The following is a 23252-nucleotide window of genomic DNA, read 5'->3' as shown; positions in this document are numbered from 1 at the left end:
GTCAAATGTCTGGGAAATAACCTCGGGCTTTTGAATGATCGTACATAACAAACTCTGTACGTGGCGAAGAAGTAAAAGCTGCGTCACGTTCTGAACTACAAACCTTTTCCATCTAGTTTCGACTGGGTTTTTGGATTGTCGGTGCCGTTAAAGTACTAAATGATTATTAATGCTACTTTAACGGCACTGACAATCCAATCTGGGACTTATTCTTTAGAGGTCTATACAGTCCAACAAAAGACTGTTGTAAAGAAGGTCCAAGAGGATATTTACACATCAGATATAGGGATGCACCGAAATGAAAATTCTTGGCCGAAACCGAATATACTGAAACAGTTGGCCGAAAGCCGAAACCGAATACCGAATGTGGCTTTTGCTGTTTTTCATTCATTTCATTCATTAGTTTTAACGGGCTCTTTTTTCATCTCCGTGTATTTTCATTTAGTTGTTTACAAATTTACGTGCAGCTCTTTTTTAATCTCTCTTTTGATGAAGCGCACCCGGCTCATTCCACACTGGTTGCTTTTTTTTTTCTCACATCATCAAAAATAGAAATGTTCTGTACTTTTTTTCGGCCGTTTTACTCCTTCGGCCGAAACCGAAAATTATGTTTCGGGCCAACATTTTCGGTGGCTGAATTTTCGGTGCATCCCTAGATATGACACACATACAGTATATATAAAATACAGTTAAAATACAGTTAAAATACAGTGGTGACAAGGAGAGGAACAGTTTAGACTTGTTTTTAACAACGTCCTGTCTGCTCTCTGCCTTGATTCCTCTCTGTTCCCGCCTGTATCCTTATCTCCGTGTCTTGTTATTGTCGTTATAAAACCGCTTCCTCCTCTCGTGTTTAACGGGCGCCCGTCCTCTGTTCCTCCAACAGCGGCGCCATCGAGATTGAAGGCCAGGTCGTCCAGCGAACCGCGGCCGCGGCCCGCGTGGACAGCCCCGACGTCCCCGAGGACCAAGAGGAAGAGGAGGGCGATGAAGAGGAGGGCGACGAAGAGGAGGGCGACGAAGAGGAGGGCGACGAGGGCGACGAAGACGAGGCCGCCGACGACGAAGAAGCCGTGACGGAGGCAGCGGCAGACCCTCTCCGCTACACCTTCAGGCCGGAAGACGAGGAGATGGAGTTCCTGGCAGGTGAGGCCGACGACGAAGAAGCCGTGACGGAGGAAGCGGCAGATACTCTCCGCTACACCTTCAGGCCGGAAGACGAGGAGGAGGAGTTCCTGGCAGGTGAGGCCGACGACGAAGAAGCAGTGACGGAGGCAGCGGCAGACCCTCTCCGCTACACCTTCAGACCGGAAGACGAGGAGGAGGAGTTCCTGGCAGCTGAGGCAGCGACGCCTCGACTGCCGAAGAGAGAGGAAGAAGAGGCAGCGGTGGCCGTACCGAGCGCCGGGGGCCCCAGGCCTGTAGGGGGCGCCGGGCCGCGGGCCGTGCGGAGCGCACGGCAGCTGGTCCCACGGTCAGGTGAGGCCGCGACGCCTGCCAAGAGGGACGGAGAAGAAGCACCGCCGGCCGCAGCGCGCCGGCCGCCGTCCGTAGGGAGCCGGGCGGCGGCCGCAGCGCGCCGGGTGGCGGCCGCAGCGAGCGCCGAGGCCTCCGGGCCTGCAGGGGGCGCCGGGGCCGGGCTGAGCGCGCGGCAGCTGCGCGTCTGCCTGGCGGCGCTGTGCTCCGGCCTGCAGCACGCCGCCTGCGAGTTCGTGGTGGAGCTGCCGCAGGTCCGGGCGTGGGTGGAGCAGGCGCGGCGGCGTTGGGGCGGGGCCCCCCCGGGCGGGCGGGCCCCGGGGGGGGCGGGCGAGGACCACATGCTGGAGTGGGTGTGGTTCATGCGGGAGCAGCAGCTGCCCATCACGGAGGGCGGGCTCTTCAAGCACGCCGCCACGCTGAAGAACAACGGCGTGTTCGGCGACGCCTTCCGCATCTCGTACAACTGGGCGGTGGGCCTGATGCTGCGGCACCGCCTGGGCCCGCCGGCCGCCGGCCGCTCCCCCGCGGCCCCCCTGCAGCTTCCCGCCCTCATGGAGCACGGCGTCCGCAGCTTCACCGAGTTCACCCGCCGGCAGGTGGACTTCCACCAGATGCCGCTGAGCGCGGTGGCGGGCGTGACGCGCCTCAGCGTGTTCCTGGACCGCAGCCTGATGGCCAGGGGCTCCCCCCCCGCGCTCCGGAGCCACGCCCTGCGGCTGAGCGGCACGGGCACGCCCCTGATGACGGCCTACCTGACGGCGCTGGCCGACGGCACCCTGCTGCCCGCCCTGGTGCTCCTCTGGGACCCCACGCGGCTGGGGGGGCCGCTGGACGCCGGCTCGGACCCCCCCTCGTTCCTGGTGGAGACGGACCCCCACGGCTTCACCTCGGCCGAGGGCCTGGAGGTGTGGGTGAGGCGGGTGTGGCGGCCCCACGCCTCGGCCCCGGGGCGGCACCGCAAGCGTCTGCTGCTGCTGGACCGCCACCGCGACCACGTGGCCGAGGGCTTCCTGGAGGCCCTGGGCCGGACGCGCACGCTGCCCGCCCTCGTCCCGTCGGGCTGCAGCCTGCGCCTGCAGCCGCTTCGGGTGGCGGCGCTGCCCGTGCTGCAGCGCCTCCTGGTGGCGCGCTGGCGGCGGTTCAGCGCCGGGCCCCAGGCGACGGAGCACGCGGGCGCCGCGCGCCAGCGGCTGAGCGGCTGGCTCCAGGACGCCCTGAACGTCCTCCGGGACCGGCCCTCGCTGATCAAGGCCTCGTTCCGCCTCACGGGCCTGGTCCCCGGGGAGGGGGAGGGGGCGGGGGAGGAGAGCCGGGAGGAGCTGATCCGGAGCCTGGCCTTCGCCATGCTGTGTCCCGAGGACCGGGAGCCCGAAGAGCCGCTCCCCGTGAAGACGGAGGAGCCGGAGGGAGGAGGAGGAGGGCCGGAGGCCGCCATGAAGGAGGAGGAGGAGGAGGAGGAGGAGGTTCATTACTGGGGAGGAGACGGAGGAGGCGGCGAGGAGCAGAAGGCCGGCACCTCCTCCAAGAGCGGCGGGCGGGTGGAGGAGGAGGGGAGGCTATAGCGGGGGAGGGCCAGGGATGAAGATGAGTTAGAACGTCACACACACTCTGATTGACTGACCCTGATCCAGGGCTCCTGAATGGTCAAGGGGCCGGTCTGGGCTCCAGCACCAGTCCTTGTGTTAACGTTGACAATGAGGGGTCTGTGTCCGTCTCTTCCCTCCTGTCGACCTCCTATCGTCTCGCGAACGTCACCGGAGGGTTAAATAACCCTGGTGTTCAACTCGATGACACCTTGGTGCTAATTATCTGAAATAAAGGATTTGTTTCTTTTTGTACTCTGGTGCTTGGTGGTTCATTCATTCATGTGTTCGTGTGTTCTCGTGTTGACGTGTGGAGTGTAGTTAAATGGTCAGGTTAATTGTTTTTCCATCTCCATTACGACGTAAAACCGCCATCTCCCAGTTTGGCTGTGTGCCATTAGCAGATGGTGGATGTATACATCTGTGATTCAGGGAAGAAATGTCTTTCTCATTCCTTAAATATCATGGGAGGAGAAATACTCTGTCCTGATGCCGGAAACGATAAAATATTTCCTAGAAAAGAGGGGGTGGTATCGCGCAGGCTGGATGGATTTATCCGAACGCAAAATTGTTTGCGATCATGTTTTACAAGTGTTCTTTGCGCGAAGGCGCAAAATGAAATCAATACAGCCGCACGCTGCCAGGACCGGTGACAAGTAACCAGCTTCACCTGGGCTGGGGAAATGAGGGAAAGGATGGAGACGTCCTTGAGGTCTCGGTGAGATGTCCAGCGTTAGGTAACCCATGGTGGTCCGTGGAGGGCCAAAGCGCCCTCTTGCTGGAGGTAGGCAGCTTGGGACGGGGAGGTTGTCTTCTGGGATGGAGATGATGTCAAACATCGACCGATATGGTGTTGAATCGATGCTCAATCCTCTGGCAGGAAAGCACATCCTTGAGGATCTGGGTCCAGTCCCAGTCGATTTTGTATTGCTCAGGCCTGGCCGGTGAATGTCTGTTTTTCCAGTTAAAGAGTTTTTATGGCTTGTTTTGACCACTTGGAAAAAGAGTCGTGAATATCACGTTTCAAATATCTGCAACCTGAAATTTTGAGGAATTAGTAAACATCGAAAAATGCATTTAAACGCGGGTTTTAAATAGTAGCCTACAACTTGAAACGCCCCTATGCAGCTTTAATTGGGATGAGGTGAATTTAAATCGAATAAATGCAGAATACCTTATTTTAAAAGTAATGTTTCAATATTATGAATGCAATGGTGTTTACGTTTCCATTACCTAAATGAGACTTTGGCAGTTGATGAGCTTCCACAGATAAGGCTCATCTCGGCTGTCCCTGCGGGCTGTAGAAACACGACCCCCGTTTAGTGTGAAGAGCGCTTAACTGTTTAGCAGACAGCCGTGCTTCCTCTCCATAAATTCCCGACAGGTTCTTAAGTGAAGAACATGGGCCACACGCTCTGGAGCATCAGAACTGGTTTGATCCCGGTTATTCTCTGGGACATTGGGAATGTCGAATAAATGATGTAATATGTGGAATGTGGAATAAAGCTGTTTTGCACAAAAACGTAGAACTGCGGGAGAATTCGTGGGGGGACCTTTACGTTGAAAGAGGCAACGTTAGAAGGCTTTTAGAAGATGCATCGTTTGACGCCACATTTCCGAGTACAGGGCAAATTGGGCTTGAGATATAGAAATAGTATTTTTAGGGTCTAAAGTGAGTCGGGGGAACAAGCCCAACTGCGAATGTGGCGGGCTAATAGAACTGCCTGTATCATTCGGTGACTTGCACCTAATGCATTGCAGTGGTGTTAAATATGGTTATTTTTTTCTTCCATTATTATGAGCAGCCTACAACGAATTAATAATAATTAATTCTAAACGAATATACCTCGATGTCCAGCCTCTCCTTTTTTCTTCGATTATTATGTGCAGTCTACAACGAATTAATAATTAATTCTAAACTAATATAGCTTAACCCCGATGTCCAGTCTCTCTTGTTAATCCTAAACTAATATAGCTAAACCTCGATGTCCAGTCTCTCTTATCACTTTGGCTGCTAAACATAAGGCAATCATCGAGTCCAGAAAGTGTTCAGAAAGTTTCAAATTGTCCAAGTTTGGAGACGCTGGCTTCCTGCCAGCAGCTTCCACCAGAGGGACCATGTCGGGTGGTCTGCGTTATGCAATCAGGCTCTATCCCTATAACCCAAAGGCAAAGACGTGCCTTCCTGCAGATCCCCACACAAACTTGAAAAACATGGCTTGGCTGATATAACAGCTATTACCAATCCACTGGAGCCACCTTTTTTCGTAAGGGTTGCACTTTATCCTCGACGCCCATTCGCCAGGCCGGGGTACCGACTGCTGCTCCGCCCCCCACCGAGTGCATAGACTCGGACCCGGACCACTGCCCTACAAACGGACCCCTTTCTCCGGATCACCTCCTCCAGCTCCACGATGGGTCAGTGTTTGGACTTTGTTTAATTCATATTTTCTCTTAGAGCGTCCTGTTTTGAGTCAGTGCATGAAGCACTACTAACTGGTGCCGGGATTCTGATAGGAGATAGGCTTAGCACTTGCTTTTGGCCGATTTTCAATTTTTCTTTATTGCGTCTAGTCCTTGATTTGACCAGTTTCCTGGGGAAATAACGTCTGTGATCAATTAACGATAGGAGGCGCATTTGACACACATTTGATTCAATCCTAAATCCTGATCCATATGGGAAATGCATGTTTTGAGCAGCACTACAGCCGGAGGCGGAACCCCATGTCCAAGACCGGTCAGTTCACGGGCCTGGGTTGATCTCCCTTTTCACTGAGGCTGCCTCATGCAACGTGTGCTCTCCCTGCTGGAGCTAGCTCTTAGAATCCAGCTCACTTCTGAAGTTTTGTTTCTGGTTCTGGCACTTGGTTTTGGCTGACCAACATTTTGGAATTTGGTATTGGTTGTGGTTTTCCTCAGTTTCTATGAGTGATGTTGCAGTGGTGGAAAATCCATGCTGTGGGATTACTCCTAGGAGGTGCATTCCTTTGACAGATTATTCAATCAATTCTAAATTCCGATCTTAACGGAAATGCATGTAGAGCTTGATTATTAAGAAAAATTTGTTTTGTCCCATGTGTAATGCATTCTAGACATTAAGGAGTGAATGACAAAATAATTTGTATGCAATGTAGTTCAACCGATAGAGACCAGGTACAGTGGTTACACCTCGAATCCCTCCAATCAGAAACAAGCTAGATATTACACCCTTCCTCTCAGTGGTGGCTCCTGAAAGAAATCTCAGGTGGGGCTATTTCTCTAATGATTAAGGTGACCCATTCAATAGGTGCACTAAATAGAAATACAATCATTTTACATTCCTCAACATTGCACAAACAATGTCTATTCATACACAAATGAAATACAAAATCAGCTGAAAATAAAGCATCTTGGTATTTGTTCAGATTGTAGGATCAAGAGCTTTCATAACCTTTACAACATTTCAATGGCAGTGCAGTCAAACTATCTTGGAGTTGAGTGGCAATACTGACTGAGGTGGGATTTGCGGTTTTTCGGAGGGAGAACATTTACATGCGTTTACATGGAACTCAAGAATGTGTCCCACCAGTCGATACCCGCGCCGTGCAGCCATCAGGGGGAGAAGAACACGTGGTCAGCTTCTTCACATTCTGCTAGACAGCTTTTTCCCTCGTACCAATTTGTTAGGGTTAGGGTTATCCTCAGGTGGGGCTATTTTCCTGATAACGATTAAGGTGACCCGTTCAATAGGTGCATTAAGCAGGACAGTATCAATTTGTTGTTAGATGAATAACTCATACAGAGATCCTTCTTGTGTCCACTAGATTGTAACTCCCATGATAAAAAACGGTGTAGCTCCACAGTAAATTATTTACATGATCTAATGTTGTATGATGTAAAATAGCTAAACAGGAGAAAATATGTCCGGCAACAACATAAAGACAGGGGCAGCATTTCAAGTTGAGTATTTATTGACTGACCAGACGGCACTGCGTGGGTATCGACTGGTGACATCCTTGAGTGTCTTGTAAACGCACTCAAAATGTTCTCCCCCCAAAAAACAGCAAATCCCATCTCAGTCAGTATTGCCACTCAACTCCAACAACTCCAAGATAGTTTGACTGCACTGCCATTGAAATGTTGTAAAGGTTATGAAAGCTCTTGATCCTACAATCTGAACAAATACCAAGATGCTTTATTTTCAGCTGATTTTGTGTATGAAAATACATTGTTTGTGCAATGTTGACGAATGTAAAATGATTGTGTTACTATGTAACACTTTGATAACTTATTTTACTTTTGTAAGACAATACTTTCAAGGTCAGTCAATACATTCTTGACTTGAAATGCTGCCCCTGTCTTTATGTTGTTGCCAGACACATTTTCTCATGCAACTTTAGGTTCATGAAAATAATGAACTGTGGAGCTACACCATTTTTGTTTATGGAGTTACAATCTAGTGGACACAAGAACGATCTCTGTATGAGTTATTCATCTAACAACAAATTGATACTGTCCTGCTTAATGCACCTATTTGATGGGTCACCTTAATCATTATCAGAAAAATAGCCCTGAGTGATATCTTTTTCAGGAGCCGACACTGTAGGCAGGTCGGCGGGAAGGCGGCGCCCCAGCGCCCCCTATGGGCGAGCCGCCACTGCTTCCTCTGCATGTGCTCATTCAGATCTTCCTCTTACCTGCAAAACAGGAGACCCATTGGAAAACCTGAATCACATTAAAACCTCGAGGGGAAAGGGGTTTTCTTTTTGTTCAAAATGCAGCTTTTCTATCAGATGTATTCTTTGGATATTACTGTCCCTCCTGGCATCAAATGTGTAGAAGTATTACTAAAATAGAAATGATTGTGACTGACATTTTCTATTTTAGTGAGTCAAACTAGCAGTCAGGCTGGTTCACATAAGGTGATACATGGTGATACAGGGTCGGTTGTAATGCCTGGTAACAACCGACCCGGAGCCAGGTAGTCAGTGACTATATACATTTAAAGACATAGCTCATCAACTTTATAAACACAAATCAGTACAGTTGTATGGAAATATGTTAGTTAACACAATGCTCTCTGTTCCCTTTCAAGTTTCAACTGTTTTGAGGCGAGTGTTCTGATAGTCTTTTTTTATTATATCTACCTGTGAAAAATAATTTTATTGCCTTTATATTTTGATGGCTTCCCCTATCTTTTGCTATGTTGTAGTGAACTGTTTTGTGGGAAAAGGTAGTCATTTAGATTAAGGGTGTTTAGAAGACGCTTTTATCCAAAGCGACTTTCGTCAGAAGAAAGAGAAACAACAATATATCGTGTCGGTACAGTAAGGACGTACGAACATACAATAAGTGCGTAAGAGGGGTGTTTTAGGAGAGTAAGGGAGGAAAGGCAGTGGGGGTAAGGGGGGAGGGTATGCAAAGTCCAGGTGAACTATGAACAGGTGAGTCTCGAGTCTCTTGCGTAAGCTGGTGAGCGACTGAGGTCCTGACATCAGCAGGGATTATTTAAAAAGGAATGAAAAGTCACATGAAGTGAATGATAGATAAGCTTTTCATTTGAGTACTTGATTGATTAATTATGTATAATTAAGACATGTTACAACCGTCCCTGTACACTGTACTTTTCATAAAACCCCAGTGGTTGAAAAATGTAAGCACAGAAAAAAAGGTTTAATATGGCAAATTGGCTATACACTTTTAATAAACTTGAAATGTTCAGTAGAAAGTTGAGTAGTAAGTCAGATCTATAAACTTTTACTTAAGAAACTTGTGATGAAACTTTAAACATATTTTCCCCTTATATGGGGAAGATATCGGTTTGAAATTCCAGGAAGATCGTTAACTTAGTGGGGGGGGGGGGGTTGGTTTTTATTAGATTCAAACGTAAACATTTACAAACTCAAATTCAAATGCAACTCTATTCAATGCAACTCTATTACCGAGGGCCAATAGCAGCGGGTTTATTTACATTATTTAACATTGTTTTCATGATGAACTATCTATTTGGTATAAAACCAACCTAACCCTGAACCTGTTTATTTGTCTCATTTGTCACTCGGGGTCATGTGATCTGCAGATGTTTACTGTGTGCTAATCCGAGCAGTCCCGCCATACGAATAACACAGCGGCTTCTTTAAGAGTCTGCTCTCCCGTTCACCTCGGTTGTTCCGAGTGTCATGTCAGGATCCACCAGCCGGACATCCTCTAACACGTGAGATGTTTCTGCTATGTGTTCCCGCTCAGCAGCCTGTCTCTCTTGTGGACCGGGATACAAGACGCCCCTTGACGCCATGAAGGGTGAGAAACCCTGCACACTCTCTCTTAGGGCTGGGCGATTAATTGAAATTCGATTTCGATTTTAGCGTGAAACGATCACAAAATTAACATAATTGAGTTGTCGATTTTATTTTTTTTATTTTTTTTATTTTTTTTTAAATGTTTTATAGAAAGAGCTGGATACATATCTGTACATTATTTTAGATTTGAACATTTTCTTTTGGACCATTTTGTCTATTTATTTAAGGCGAAATTTCTAAGTTCTCAGTTACAAAGTGTTTTTGAGATATACTGAATAAATGCATCATTTTTTCAAACTCCAAAAATAATCGTTTGAATAATCGTGATTTCAATATTGACCAAAATAATCGTGATTATGATTTTTTCCATGATCGAGCAGCCCTCTCTCCAAACTGTCACTCTCTCTTCACTGCACTTCTCACATTTGCTATTAGCAGACACTTTACTCCAAAACGTTTCACAACCCTTCCCCCACACATTCGCACACCGACGACGGTGTCAACCACTCAGGAACACCTCGACACTCAGCTAGGAGGAGCCAGGGATTGAACTTGCAACCTTGCGGTTAAAAGTCAACCCGACCCACACACTTCCCAGTTCTTCTCAGATCTGACTAACGCCTGGTTATGGGAAACCAAGTCGAATGGTTTCCTGACAATCAGTCATCAGCAATCCCAGCAGCTGGACCCCAATCTCCCCCAGTACTGGTCCCTACGTTCAAACCAAGCGTTTGGTGCGCAGTGAGCTCACTTGTTGACTCAGTGTTGAAGACCTTCAGCCTCTTGTGTGATCTTACCCATAAGGGTGACCAGAGGGGTGAGCACACAGTCTGGACAGCGTGGACCTCCGATGGGCGACCCTCCAACGCTCTGTGAACTATGGAGGGCATGGAAACAGACTGAGGAGGGACGCAGCCTATAGGGTGTTCTGCAGTCTGTCATAAAGAGGCATCTTCATTGAGGAATGAGGCTTGACCTGACATACCGATCTGCCTTGCCATTTAAACAGTGAATCTCTCTCTCTCTCTCTTTCTTTCTTTCTTTCTTTCTTTTTTTCTTTTCTCTCTCCCCCGGCCCCCCTCATGGGGCTCATAAGGTGCATAGTCAAAGCACATAAAAAGTGAAATAGGATACTAGCTTTTACACTGTACGATCAGCAGTCGAGTTGTAAAAAAAAGCCAGGGTGGGATGGTGGATTTTAACTTTTAGGGACAGATCATTTGTGCTGATAACAGCGCATATGGTGGGAGACCAACAGTGTGATAATTATTATTATTAGTATTATTATTATTATTATATTATTATATATTTTTTGGGATAAAATAAGGATTTTAAAAACTGATTCTTATTTTCTTTTTTCAAAAATGCATTCGGCAGAGAAGGGAGACTAGCGTTGCTCACGGGTTGGAATGAAAGGGAGAAAAGGGGACAGAGTTGTCTGCGGAAGCGATGTCTGAGATGCACAGACAGCTTCACGCTACCACTGTCTGTCTCGTACGGTGTGGAATGAGAGCCCGTGAAGGCACTATTGCGCAAGTACACAGGCGCGCAGCAAGCCTGCGTACTTGCGCAATAGCATATTGCCCGAGAATGTAGTGTCGCAGTCAAATCTGCCCTGGGAAAAGTAACATTGCACCGAATTGAAAAAGGAAACCGCTATAATGAAATAGAGGTAATATTTCCACATTAATTGATAAAATAACAGGGGATGGGAAGGGGGGATGGCTGTTTCAGAAGGGGGATGATTTTGATCATTTTAATTCCAAAGGGGGATGCCATCCCCCCTCACCTCGAGTGCTGGGTACGATGTAGTGTAGCGTGAACAGCAATAAGTGAAGACTGGAACATTATAGGAATCTGAGAAACCTTCTTTCTCCCCCTCCCCCCCCCCAGGTCCCAGGGAGGAGATCGTCTACCTGCCCTGTATCTACCGCAACACGGAGTTCATGAAGCCAGACTACCTGGCCACCGTGGACGTGGACCCCAAGTCCCCCACCTACTGCCAGGTACCCCTGTACCCCCGTACCCCCTAAACCCCCCTACACCCCAAAAACCTTTCCCACTGGAATAGGGTTGACCCTCACTGGTCTCACTGGCTCGGTCACATGGCAGCCACCATACATTTTTCAAAACTGTTATAAACTTTAAATATTCAATAGAAAGCTGACCTTTGACCCCTCCTTCTGACCCCCCACCTCAGTGTTCCTCACTATGCGGTTGACCTTTGACCCAGGTGATCCACCGGCTGGAGGTGCCTAACCTCCGTGACGAGCTGCACCACTCCGGCTGGAACGCATGCAGCAGTTGCCACGGCGACGCCACCAAGAGCCGCAGCCTCCTCATCCTCCCGGCGCTCATCTCCTCCCGCATCTACGTGGTCGACGTGGCAACGGACCCCCGGGCGCCGCGTATGCACAAGGTCGGTGGGGAAGGGGTCACAAGGTCACGAGGTCGGTGGGGAAGGGGTCACGAGGTCACGAGGTCGGTGGGGAAGGGGTCACGAGGTCACGAGGTCGGTGGGGGCGCACAATTAATTTTGTACGGGTAGAAAGGTTCACACTATGTGTTCATCTTTGCGCAAATATCTATCGTTTACTTAAATTATAAATTAATATTTATGTAGTTGGTCAAAGTAAAGAGGGACCCACCCGGAGAAGGAGATGAGAACATAATTGTATCGCAGTGTGACCCAGGTACCGCCCTTCATATGGTGAGGTCCTTGCCAGTACACAGCCCCGCTGAAACATAAACACTATAACTACAACAAGTTATAAATATATTATGCCTATCTTTCATTGATGGCAGCTAGGCCAGAGATCACAGCCGTTCACACCCTGGGTCTGAACCAGGTCAAGTCAGTTTTCTTTTTATAGCCCTAAATCACCTTTACAGGGGGCCTTTACAGGCCATACATCTACGTATGACCCCCTTAAACCTCTGCCAAGAACCATCTCAAGGGGAGGTTATTTGAGTTTAAAAGAGAGAACACACTGATCCAGTTATGTTCCAACGGTGCCAAAGAAGAAAATCTGATCATCAATCTGATCCCTCAGTTGTTTATAAACTCTGATAAGGTCTGTACATGTTAATTTATATTTGACATCCAAAACAATTGTTTTGTCTTTCATTCCTTATTCCTTTCGGAACACAACACCAGTAGCCATGATTGAAAGTTTCTTGGCTGTCTTTCTGACAACCCAATAAACCGCTACCGGTTGAGAGGTAGCTTGTTAGACATGCTTGTAGCGTTGTCTCCTGGCCAACACACGGCTGGATTTGATGACAGTATGATTGACAGTATGATTGCCACGCTGCTCTTTTTCGTCCCACGTGCGTCAATTAACCACGACGGGCGCCTAACGCTTAATCCATGGTCATTTAGTTCCACCCCTAGGAATGCTCTGTTTACAGATGGGAACCAAATACAACAGCAAGACAGAAACTAGATATTGAATTAACAATGTGAGGGAGCTACGCTCCAACCAAAACAGGGATCTCTTAGAATGACTTGGAAGGACAAACAGGCTGCACATAAACACGTTTTTTCTGCAGTGTGCTTGCAACACTGTTGTTGTCTGAATAAGCCTGTCTAGTTGAATCAAGAGTTGCTGATAAGTAACTCAAGTATTCCCATTATTCCACCCTTCCCTGGGTCCACTTCTGAAACCTTTTCCAGCTTCCACTGGTTTTGTGGTGTAGCGCTGTCTTGCAGGAGAGGTCTCTCATGAATGTGCTTGAGGAGCGATGCTGACATGTGTCTCTCGGCAGATTACTGGATTCTCCCCATGTGGTTGTAGGGCAGCAGGAGTAAATCGACTCCCACTCAGGAGGATGCCTTGGTCCGTCCAGGACTTGTGCAACGTGTTGGCCTTGTCTTCTCCTTTTTGAAGCTGGAGGCACTACCTTTCCTGAGAGAGTTTTGCTTCACGAACCATCTTGATTATGGTCAGCTCGGTTCCTCTCCTTTTCCCTAAACTGGTGGCTTCACCAGACCTTGGCTTGAGGCCTTTGGATCCACCAATCTGATGGATTGCATACTGAAGCAACCGGTCTGACAGTTCTCTGAATTGGAACAAGTCAGAAGCCACTGACTTCTTTACTAAGCCATCTGGACTTCATCTGGACTTGACCCAGACAATGTCCAGGTCTTTGGCAGCCTTAGCACATTCTCCTTTGGGCATTGTGGCTCTCTCTAGGTTTTGCAACCGTGTTTTAGTTTGCCTGTTTCATTTATCATTGTCTAACAACCGTCCAATTAACCGGCTTCCTGCCCCCCCCAGCGCCCTTCTGTCTGGAGGGGTCCAGTTAAGGTCAGCTAGGTGGGAGTGTTGCAGCCCCCTACGTGGCGTCTAGCAATGGACCTCGTCACAGATTGTTTTGGACCGTCTCTGAGACTTTATTTGGTCTTTACCCCATTTAGTGTAGGTTGGTTATCAGCTAGTCATTTATTAACTCAAATCCACAGTCCAAACATGCACTCTTCCACCTGGGGGCGGGGCTTTACTTACAGCCGTGTGATTCAGGTCAAACCCCTCCCACCCTTCTTCTGATTGGTTTCTCCTCGAGGAGGAAAAAAGCAGTTAGGAATATCTAATGAGTGTTCGTGGTATGTATATGGGCGTGTGCGTGTGTGCGTGCTTGCGTGTTTGTACTAGCTGCAACAATATATGTTTTGCATTTCCTCACGGCCGTGGCAGTACTGGCAGGCTGGCCTGAGGTGACATGGGGCTCCATGGGAAACTCAGGGTGAGATTATCTGCCGGAAGGAGTTTGAAAGAGAAGCCCCCAGCATTAATCTCGTTATTAACACGCTGTGTTCCAACGGTGCCAAAGAAAATGTCAGACTCAGTTATTTATAAAGTCGTAGAACTGCTATGAGTGTTATTTCCAATTTGAGATGATGTTTAGTTTACCAAGAAGCAATTTGAACTTTCAGGGCTGAACCTCTGTTAATATAGACTTGGTGTGTCAGTTGGTTGTTGGTAAATTGCAGGTTGTTGCTGAAGAGCACAATGCCTGACTTTTGGCAGTACTTCATGTTCTCCTAATAATTACACTGAAAGCAGAAGCTTAAGGTGTCATGCTCCCACGCTCACACCTAAAAAATATATATAATCGGATTATACGTTTATACCTTTTCATGATGCCTCCCAGACTGGGTTCAGACATTTTACCTAAAGAGGGAATGAAGCCAATCCGATTACCATTTAATCAGACATGCAAACATGCCCAGACACACTCTTGTTGACATGCCCTCGGGGTTGTGTTTCGTTTTAGAAGCACTGAGAGGTGAGAGGTGTTGAACTGAACCACCTCAGGGGTGGGGCGTGGAGGAGGTACCCTGGTGAACCACCTCAGGGATGGGGCGTGGAGGAGGTACCCTGGTGAACCACCTCAGGGGTGGGGCGTGAAGGAGGTACCCTGGTGAACCACCTCAGGGGTGGGGCGTGGAGGAGGTACCCTGGTGAACCACCTCAGGGTTGGGGCGTGAAGGAGGTACCCTGGTGAACCACCTCAGGGGTGGGGCGTGGAGGACGTTCCTCAGCTGAGCGTTCGGTTTGGTTCTCTCAGGTCGTGGAACCCACGGAGCTGATGTGGAAGTGTGGTCTGGCCAACCCTCACACAAGCCACTGCCTGGGCAACGGGCAGATCATGATCGGCTGCATCGGAGACCCGTCTGGGAACGGCAAAGGTAGCTCCAGCCAAAACCGCCAAGTCATCGTTGAACTTTTTTTACTTTCACGTAACGACATCATAACCATAACAAATCTAGAGCCAGGTTCGAGGTCAACGTCAAATGTGTTCCATCTTGTAAATGTACAAATGAATACTTTCCATTGCAAGCACACGCGTTCAAAAAAGAAAACACAACTAAAGACAGAATAATTTAGTATCCGTGATTAAACAATTGCTAGCTATTAAAACCTAACTAATTGTCCCCCTCTAAATCATATTAAACATAGGCTATTAAAGATGTGATTCCAAAATTCTTGATTTAGGGTTTCAAAGCACTACAACTCTCAGAATGGGACAGTATTGCTCTCCAAAAATCCCATGAGGCATTCTGACGTACACCAAATCTGTGTTCCATAAACACTGATGTGTCAGCCACACCACCAGAACACGCTTCATGACTTCACCGAACACATCTAGACAATGTTTGACCGGAACTCTTGAATGAATGAACCAGGCTTCCTAGAGAACTTGCCCAGGGTCCGTGCTAGGACTGAGGTTCTGGACTCACCGGGCCTCTCTTCCCCCCCCTCAGGTGGGTTTGCCCTGCTGGACGGGGAGTCCTTCGAGGTGCTGGGGAACTGGGAGAAGCCGGGCGACGCCACGGCCTTCGGCTACGACTTCTGGTACCAACCGCGGCACAACGTGATGGTCAGCACCGAGTGGGGCGCCCCAAAGGCCCTGGCCAACGGCTTCGACATGCAGCACGTCAAGGAAGGTGGGTCCCCCCCCCCCCCCCGGGCTCTGCACCCCACGCCGGGGGACCTCAGGGAGGGAGGGAAGGGTAAGGTAAGGTAGGGGGAAGGTCGTGTTAAACGACCGTCCGGGAATCAAAGCTTTGTGGTCGTCTCTCCTGGCTTCACTTTAACATCCGTTACCAAGACCGTTTGGGAAGATGACGTCCGATGACGTACTGTGACTCACTGTACAAGTACTCTAAACACAGCTACCAAAGTTCTGTATTGCTGCTGTTTGTATACGTGGCAGGCAGCCTGGATGCCAGCCCATAGACCACTGAGACCCAAACACACACTCTCATTCATCCTATGTTTAATACTTTTGGACCGTGTCTTTATTCATGGTTCAAACTGAGTTTTTCGTCTTTTAGAAAGATTTACTAAAAAAAATATAACATCGATACAGCGATATGTCTTCACCGTTCTTCATGCGGTACGATAGTCGACACACGCGCGTTAACGCGATCTTATTTTAACGTGATTAATACAAATTGATGCACTGGCGCACATTCTCTTTTTTTTTTTTTACTACTTATTTGAATTTAAGTACACTTGTATTAGCTGTTTGTTTACAATTGTACTAATTGACTACCTGTTTACAATTCCCAAATCTGTGGTGTTCCGTAAGTTTCATATGCAACCCACACTGAGTGAGTCAACAAAACTCCCTCGAGATCACTTGGTCTAGTTTTTGCTTATTAAGTACATTTGGTATGAATGATAACGTGCCCTTCCATTTGACAATCTCATTTAACTTCAATTTGAGTGGATTTTAAAAATAGAATCGCGAGTTAACTCACCAATCCTATGCGATTAAAACCTTTAATCGTTGCCCAGCCCTTTTTTTTTTTTTATTTATTATAAAATATATATTTGTCCTAACCCTGCTGTCCCCGCAGGCCTCTACGGGACCAGCATCCACGTGTGGGACTGGACCAGCCACGAGAAGCTGCAGAGCATCGACCTGGGGATGGAGGGCGCCGTGCCGCTGGAGGTCCGCTTCCTCCACGAGCCCAGCGCCGCCGAGGGCTACGTGGGCTGTGCCCTGGGCTCCACCGTCTACCGCTTCTTCAGGACCAAGGTGAGCCACAGGGGGGCGGTAGAGGCGCGCAGGACCCCGGAGAACACAGTGGAACGCCGGATGATCCAGTAGTGCCCTGAGGTAGGGTCCATGTGAGCGGTAGAACCCGATAGAACCCAGGAGGACCGGGCAGAACCGTGTAGATCCCAGTGGATCCCAGGGGGACCGGGCAGAACCGTGTAGATCCCAGTGGATCCCAGGAGGACGGGGCAGATCCGTGTAGATCCCAGTGGATCCCAGGAGGACGGGGCAGATCCGTGTAGATCCCAGTGGATCCCAGAAGGGCCAGGCAGAACAGTGTAGGTCCCAGTGGATCCCAGGAGGATCGGGCAGAACCGTGTAGATCCCAGTGGATCCCAGGAGGACCAGGCAGAACCGTGTAGATCCCAGCAGATCCCAGTAGATCCCAGTAGAACTCAGTAGAGCTCAGGGTACCAGTAGTACCCTGAGGTAGTATTCAGGTGACCTTTAGAACCAATGAGGACCGGCAGAACCGTGTAGATCCCAGTGGATCCAAGTAGAACCCAGGAGGACTGGGCAGAACAGTGTAGATCCAAGTAGAACCCAGGAGGACTGGGCAGAACAGTGTAGATCCCAGTTGATCCCAATAAAACTCAGTAGAACCGGGCAGAACCATGTAGATCCCAGTGGATCCCAGTAGAACCCAGGCGGACCAGGCAGAACTGTGTAGATCCCAGTGGATCCCAGTAGAACACATTATAATCTATTTAATCCCGGTAGAAGCAAGTCCATCCTGGTGGATCCCACTGGATCCCAGTATATCCCAGTAGAACACATTATAATCTAGTAGATCCCGATAGAAGCAAGTCCATCCTGGTGGATCCCACTGGATCGCAGCAGGTCCCAATAGAACCCGGTCAATTCTAGTAGATCCTAGTAGAACCCAGTGGAATCCAGTAGATCCCAGTTTAAACCAGAATAAGCCAACTTGAACTTTGTTTATTTAAGTGTGTGTGTGTGTGTGTGTGTGTGTGTGTGTGTGTGTGTGTGTCTCCAGAAGGGAGACTGGACCACAGAACTAGTGATCAAGGTTCCCAGTAAGAAGGTGGAGGGCTGGGCACTGCCGGAGATGCCAAGTGAGTCGTTCTCCACCTGTTACACTCAATACACAATCAATACACACTCTATACACATTCTATACACGCTCTCTGAACTACATATGCTCCACACATGTATGCATAAAGTGTATGCTTAAAGCACTTTACAATATAGCCTCTCATTCACCCATTCACAACACATTCACACACCGACGGCGGAGTCGACCATGCAAGGTGACAGCCAGCTCGTCAGGAGCAGTCAGGGTGAGGTGTCTCGCTCAGGGACACCTCAAAACTCAGCTAGGATGAGCCGGGGATTGAACTAGCAACCTTATGGTCACCAACCAACCGCTCTACTACCTGAGCCACATGCCACGTGTACCAACGGCTGAAGGGTTGCGTCTGAGCACGTGCAGGAGCGCAGACCTTCTGATTGGCTGAGCTGTGTCACTGCAGGTCTCATCACGGACATACTCATCTCCCTGGACGACCGCTACCTGTACTTCAGCAACTGGCTGCACGGAGACATCAGGCAGTATGACATCACCGACAGGAGCAAGCCGCGATTGGTCGGCCAGGTAAGCTCTACAATAATGTCTGGGATGAGGTTTTAACGTTGTGCGTCTATACCCTCACAAGATTGTTTGAGTGCGTCGCTGTCCTCGTGTGATGTGTATCAGTTAGTACTTAGGACGGTTTAGTTAGGGCTGGTAGTTAAGACAGGTAGTTAGGACAGGTAGATAGGTCAGGTAGTTAGGACAGGTAGCTAGGACCGTTCGTTAGGACAGGTAAATAGAACGGGTAGTTAGGACAGGTAGATAGGACAGGTAGTTTGGACAGGTAGATAGAACGGGTAGTTAGGACCGGTAGTTAGGGCAGGTTGCTCGGGCCGGTAGTTAGGAGCGGTAGTTACTGAGCCTAGTTTGATCAGTTCACTCCAAGCCGTATGGGAAGACCTGCAGTGGGGCTACACATCACAACAACAACATTCCGTCTGTCTGCCTGACTGGTTTTCCTTCCGTCTGTCTGCCTACCTGCCCGGCTGCCCCCCAGGCGTTCCTGGGGGGCAGCATCCAGAGCGACGGGGCCGTGCGGGTGCTTGAGGACCCCGAGGACCGGGCGCAGCCGCCCCCCTGCATCATCAAGGTAAACACAACCCCCCAGAGCAGAGGGGGACCCCCATCCATCACTGTCACCCCCCGGCACATGTCTGTCCTGTCTGTCATGACGTTTACATTGAGGGCGTTTTATCAGACGCTTTTATCCCGGGGCTTACAATAAGTACACACTGTGGCAACCCGTCTCCCCAAGTGTCTGGTTTCACGGCAAGTACCACGCTCTGGAGTCGGGTTTAAGCCGTTGTCGGCGTTTATTCACAGGATTTCACCGACAAACAAGAACGGTAATAGTGAGCTAGGGCCTCCGCGAGCGCCTCCGTGTCGTTCTTAGCCCCTGTGTCCCAGAGTCAGTCCTCCGCTCCCTTTTTAGAGGTCTGCCCGCTCGTGTCCTCCCTCCGGCCAGGTGTCCCTCATCAGGCTGATGGGGGTGAGGGGTGTGTTGCTCTCTGCCGCCGGCTGGTGGATGGCGGTGGTACACGCCCTCCACCACAAGCCCCCGGACCCTCCCGGTGGGGGGCGGGATGCCACAACACATCAAGAGAAACAACAACATATCTCTGTCGGTACAGTAAGGATGTTCATAGAAACCAAGTGCCAAGCACTAACAATCACCAGGTTAACCCATTCCCCGTATACAGCAGAGATAGCTAGGATAAGACGCTACGCGACGCTTAGTACTATTTTTAAGTGCCCGGACGTACAAACGTCATACCTGTTATGACCTGAAGACTTGTCTGTACTGTCAGTCATGACCTGAAGTGGGGTCAGAAGCAGCTTTTCCTGTGTGGTTGGGTGTGTGTTGATGTGAGTGTGATCCCGCAACCCTCACTCACTTGATCAAAGAATTAAACCTTATCTGTACGACAATTTTGTTATGAGGTTGTTAGTATGGGATGAGGCAGGATGTTTGGTGTGTGTGTGTGTGTGTGTGTGCTTGTTTCTGAGTCTGTGTGTGTGTGTGTGTGTGTGTGTTTACATTTACATTTACATTTACATTGTAATGTGTGTTTCTATGTGTGTATATTTATGTGTATCTGTGCATGCGTGTGTGCATCTGTCTGTGTGTGCGTGTGTGTGTGTATCTGTCTGTGTGTGTGTGTGTGTGTGTGTGTGTGTGTGTGTGTGTGTGTGTGTGTGCTTGTTTCTGGTTGTGTGTGTGTGTGTGTGTGTGTGTGCTTGTTTCTGGTTGTGTGTGTGTGCGTGTGTCTGTGTCTGTCTGTGTGTGTGTGTGTGTGTGTGTGTGTGTGTGTGTGTGTGTGTGTGCTTGTTTCTGGTTGTGTGTGTGTGTGTATGTGTGTGTGTGTGTGTGTGTGTGTGTGTGTGTGTGTGTGTGTGTGTGTCTCCCAGGGTAAGCGTGTCCAGGGGGCGCCCCAGATGCTGCAGCTGAGCCTGGACGGTAAGCGGCTGTACGTCACCACGTCTCTCTACAGCGGCTGGGACAAGCAGTTCTACCCCGACATGCTCAAGTAAGACCAGCAGCCCGGAGCGGCCCCCCCCGGGGTCGGATCTGACTCACTGTCTAACCCCTAGTGCTGCTCAATGGCGTGTTTCTGTATTCACTCTCTATCCCCTGTAGGGCTTCTTAATGACGTTTTTCTGTCATCATCACTAGAGAACCCTTCAATAAGGACGAGTGCTGTTAGCAGTTACAACGCTAGATGCTAGATGTATCGGTACAAACTCAGTATCGGGCAATGCTCAAGTTAAGGAATCGGTATCGGGTCGGAAAAGAAGGCACGGGAACGTGTGTAACTGTGGGTCCTTCCAGGGAGGGCTCTGTGATGATGCAGCTGGACGTGGACAACGTCAACGGGGGGATGGTCCTCAACAAGGACTTCCTGGTGGATTTCGGGAAGGAGCCCCACGGGCCGGTCCTGGCCCACGAGCTGCGCTACCCCGGGGGCGACTGCACCTCCGACATCTGGCTGTAGGACCTCCACATCTGGCTGTAGGACCTCCACATCTGGCTGTAGGACCTCCACATCTGGCTCTAGACCCCCCACATCTGTCTGGCTGTAGAGCCCCCACATCTGGCTGTAGACCCAAACAACTGTCTGTAGACCCCCCACATCTGGCTGGCTGTAAACCTCCCTTCATCTGGCTGGCTGTAGACCCCAACATCTGGCTGTAGACCCCAACATCTGGCTGTAGACCCCAACATCTGGCTGTAGACCCCAACATCTGGCTGTAGACCCCCCACCTCTGGCTGTAGACCCCCCACATCTGGCTGGCAGTAGACCCCCCCACATCTGGCTGTAGAACCCCCACATCTGGCTGTAGACCCCCCACATCTGGCTGGCTGTAGACCCCAACATCTGGCTGTAGACCCCAATATCTGGCTGTAGACCCCCCACATCTGGCTGGCTCTAGACCCCTTACGCCCGGCCTTAGATATAGCCCAGCCCTTCTCCTCTAGCTGTAGACTGAACCTTCTATCACCAGTCCAGGGGCCCGTGGCCCGAGACCGACTCAGGGGCCTTCATCTCTCACAGGCACGCCTTCAGGCACGCACACACTAACTCGGGTGCGCGCGCACACACCCACGCTTGCACGCGCACGCAGACACAGACGCAAAAACAAACGAACAAACAAATAAACGCTCATACAGAGTCGGACACACACACACACACAGACAGACGGACACACACACAGACACACACACAGACAGACAGACAGACAGACAGACAGACAGACAGACAGACAGACAGACAGACAGACAGACAGACAGACAGACAGACAGACAGACAGACAGACAGACAGACAGACAGACAGACAGACAGAGACACACACACACACACACACACACACAGAGACATACACACGCACACATACATTGGTCTTTTATATCATGCTAGTTAATAGAGGATATTAAAATTCAGTAATGCTTAACACATCACAATCTTGATCGACAGCACATGCTGCAGTAGAGGAATGTAGTCTGAATGTAGCTGGGGGGGTTTGTGGTAGTTCATCCTCTCATCTTGTGGTTAGTGATTCACTTTGATTGACCGGACCAGGGGTTACTGTTCCCTGAGGTCGTCCCCAGGTCAAAGTAGGCTTTAGAACGTATACCAGAAATGCTATAATACCTTCAAGGAAATTAATAATACAAAAAACGTCCTTTTATAACACGAAAACATTCAACACATGGTACTGTGAATGCTGTTTAACAGAGCCTGTTGCCATGGTTTCCCACTTTTACCTGGCCTCAATCGTTTCTGAACGCTGGTAAATGATTCCTGGTAATGAATTGAACATTCCAATACTCTGATGACAAATCAGAGATATCAACATGAGTTATGTTATTAACATGAGTACAGATTCTGATTCAGCACTTTACTGTTATGACACTAATGCCGACCCTCCTCACCAAGTCTTAAATAAACACTATCATACTACGCACATACGTATTATCATGTTTGCTCTGTTTATTTTTCCTGAAAAACACATTTGGTCAGTATTTGCAAGACTTTATTAATATTCTGGGAGGGAAGTCCCTAATCACTCATTGCATCCTTCTGGACCGAAATAAAAATGACACCAAATTAAAGTAGTTCATGTCATTATCCTGTTATAACAAAACTCATGTTTTGATAAATAGTGAATAAATAATAAACTCATGATTTTCTGTAGGCTTGAGTGTAAACAAGTAAAAACGTAATGCAATAAAGATAATCACATTTAATGTGAAAGAGTATCCATCAATATAATTTTTTTTTTTATTAATTGCTTCGTTGAATTAAGATTATTGTTGTTGAACTGATAACTGGAGGCAGAATGTAGGTTCGGGTGTGCTCTGCAAAGTTTGAATCCTAATAAAATATCTTATCTCAACGTGGCTCTGCTGTGTGTCAGAAGGGATTTGTTCCCATGATTAAATGGTATATTTCTACTGCCACCGTGTGGCCTTATAAGGTTATTTTCGGTGCCTTCAGACTTCTTTCCAATAATGCATTTGCATTTATTGTAAGATCCTACTTCATACCATGGGATAAAATTAACACCGAATTTGTGCGAGGCCATGAGTGAGGCACTATTTAATATATGTTATGTATTATGTTATATTTATTAAATAAACTCAAATGTAAAATCTTCTACAGCAGACGCACTGCGATAAACAACATTTGCATTTGGAAACGCAACATGTGTCGTCTAGTTCCATGATGGCAATAGCTTGGTTGCAGT

The 23252-nt window shown here is 48.9% G+C and overlaps 2 protein-coding genes across 2 annotated transcripts in view; both read left to right on the top strand.

Moving 5' to 3' along the window:
• Nucleotides 1-4390, top strand: part of pogzb (pogo transposable element derived with ZNF domain b) — a gene marked incomplete at its 3' end in the record, with an annotated part of 28522 nt that extends 24132 nt beyond the window's left edge. The window contains exons 17-18 of the mRNA XM_079758741.1: nucleotides 887-2864; nucleotides 4367-4390. Of these exons, the coding sequence (XP_079614867.1) occupies nucleotides 887-2864; nucleotides 4367-4390 (2002 nt within the window). The remainder of the gene's footprint in view (nucleotides 1-886; nucleotides 2865-4366) is intronic.
• Nucleotides 4391-5738: 1348 nt separating this feature from the next.
• Nucleotides 5739-20998, top strand: selenbp1 (selenium binding protein 1; the record flags this gene model as incomplete). The annotated part of the gene is made up of 12 exons (XM_079743381.1): nucleotides 5739-5799; nucleotides 9288-9341; nucleotides 11234-11346; nucleotides 11574-11759; nucleotides 14912-15032; nucleotides 15609-15791; nucleotides 16710-16891; nucleotides 17910-17988; nucleotides 18406-18527; nucleotides 19003-19095; nucleotides 20415-20533; nucleotides 20836-20998. 12 exons carry the CDS (start codon nucleotides 5739-5741, stop codon nucleotides 20996-20998), a joined length of 1476 nt encoding a protein of 491 aa, XP_079599507.1.
• Nucleotides 20999-23252: the final 2254 nt, after the last annotated feature.

The sequence above is a fragment of the Pollachius pollachius genome, assembly GCF_949987615.1.
Source record: "Pollachius pollachius genome assembly, chromosome: 1".
Classification (NCBI taxonomy): Eukaryota; Metazoa; Chordata; class Actinopteri; order Gadiformes; family Gadidae; genus Pollachius; species Pollachius pollachius.
This window is presented reverse-complemented; position numbering and strand designations above follow the sequence as displayed.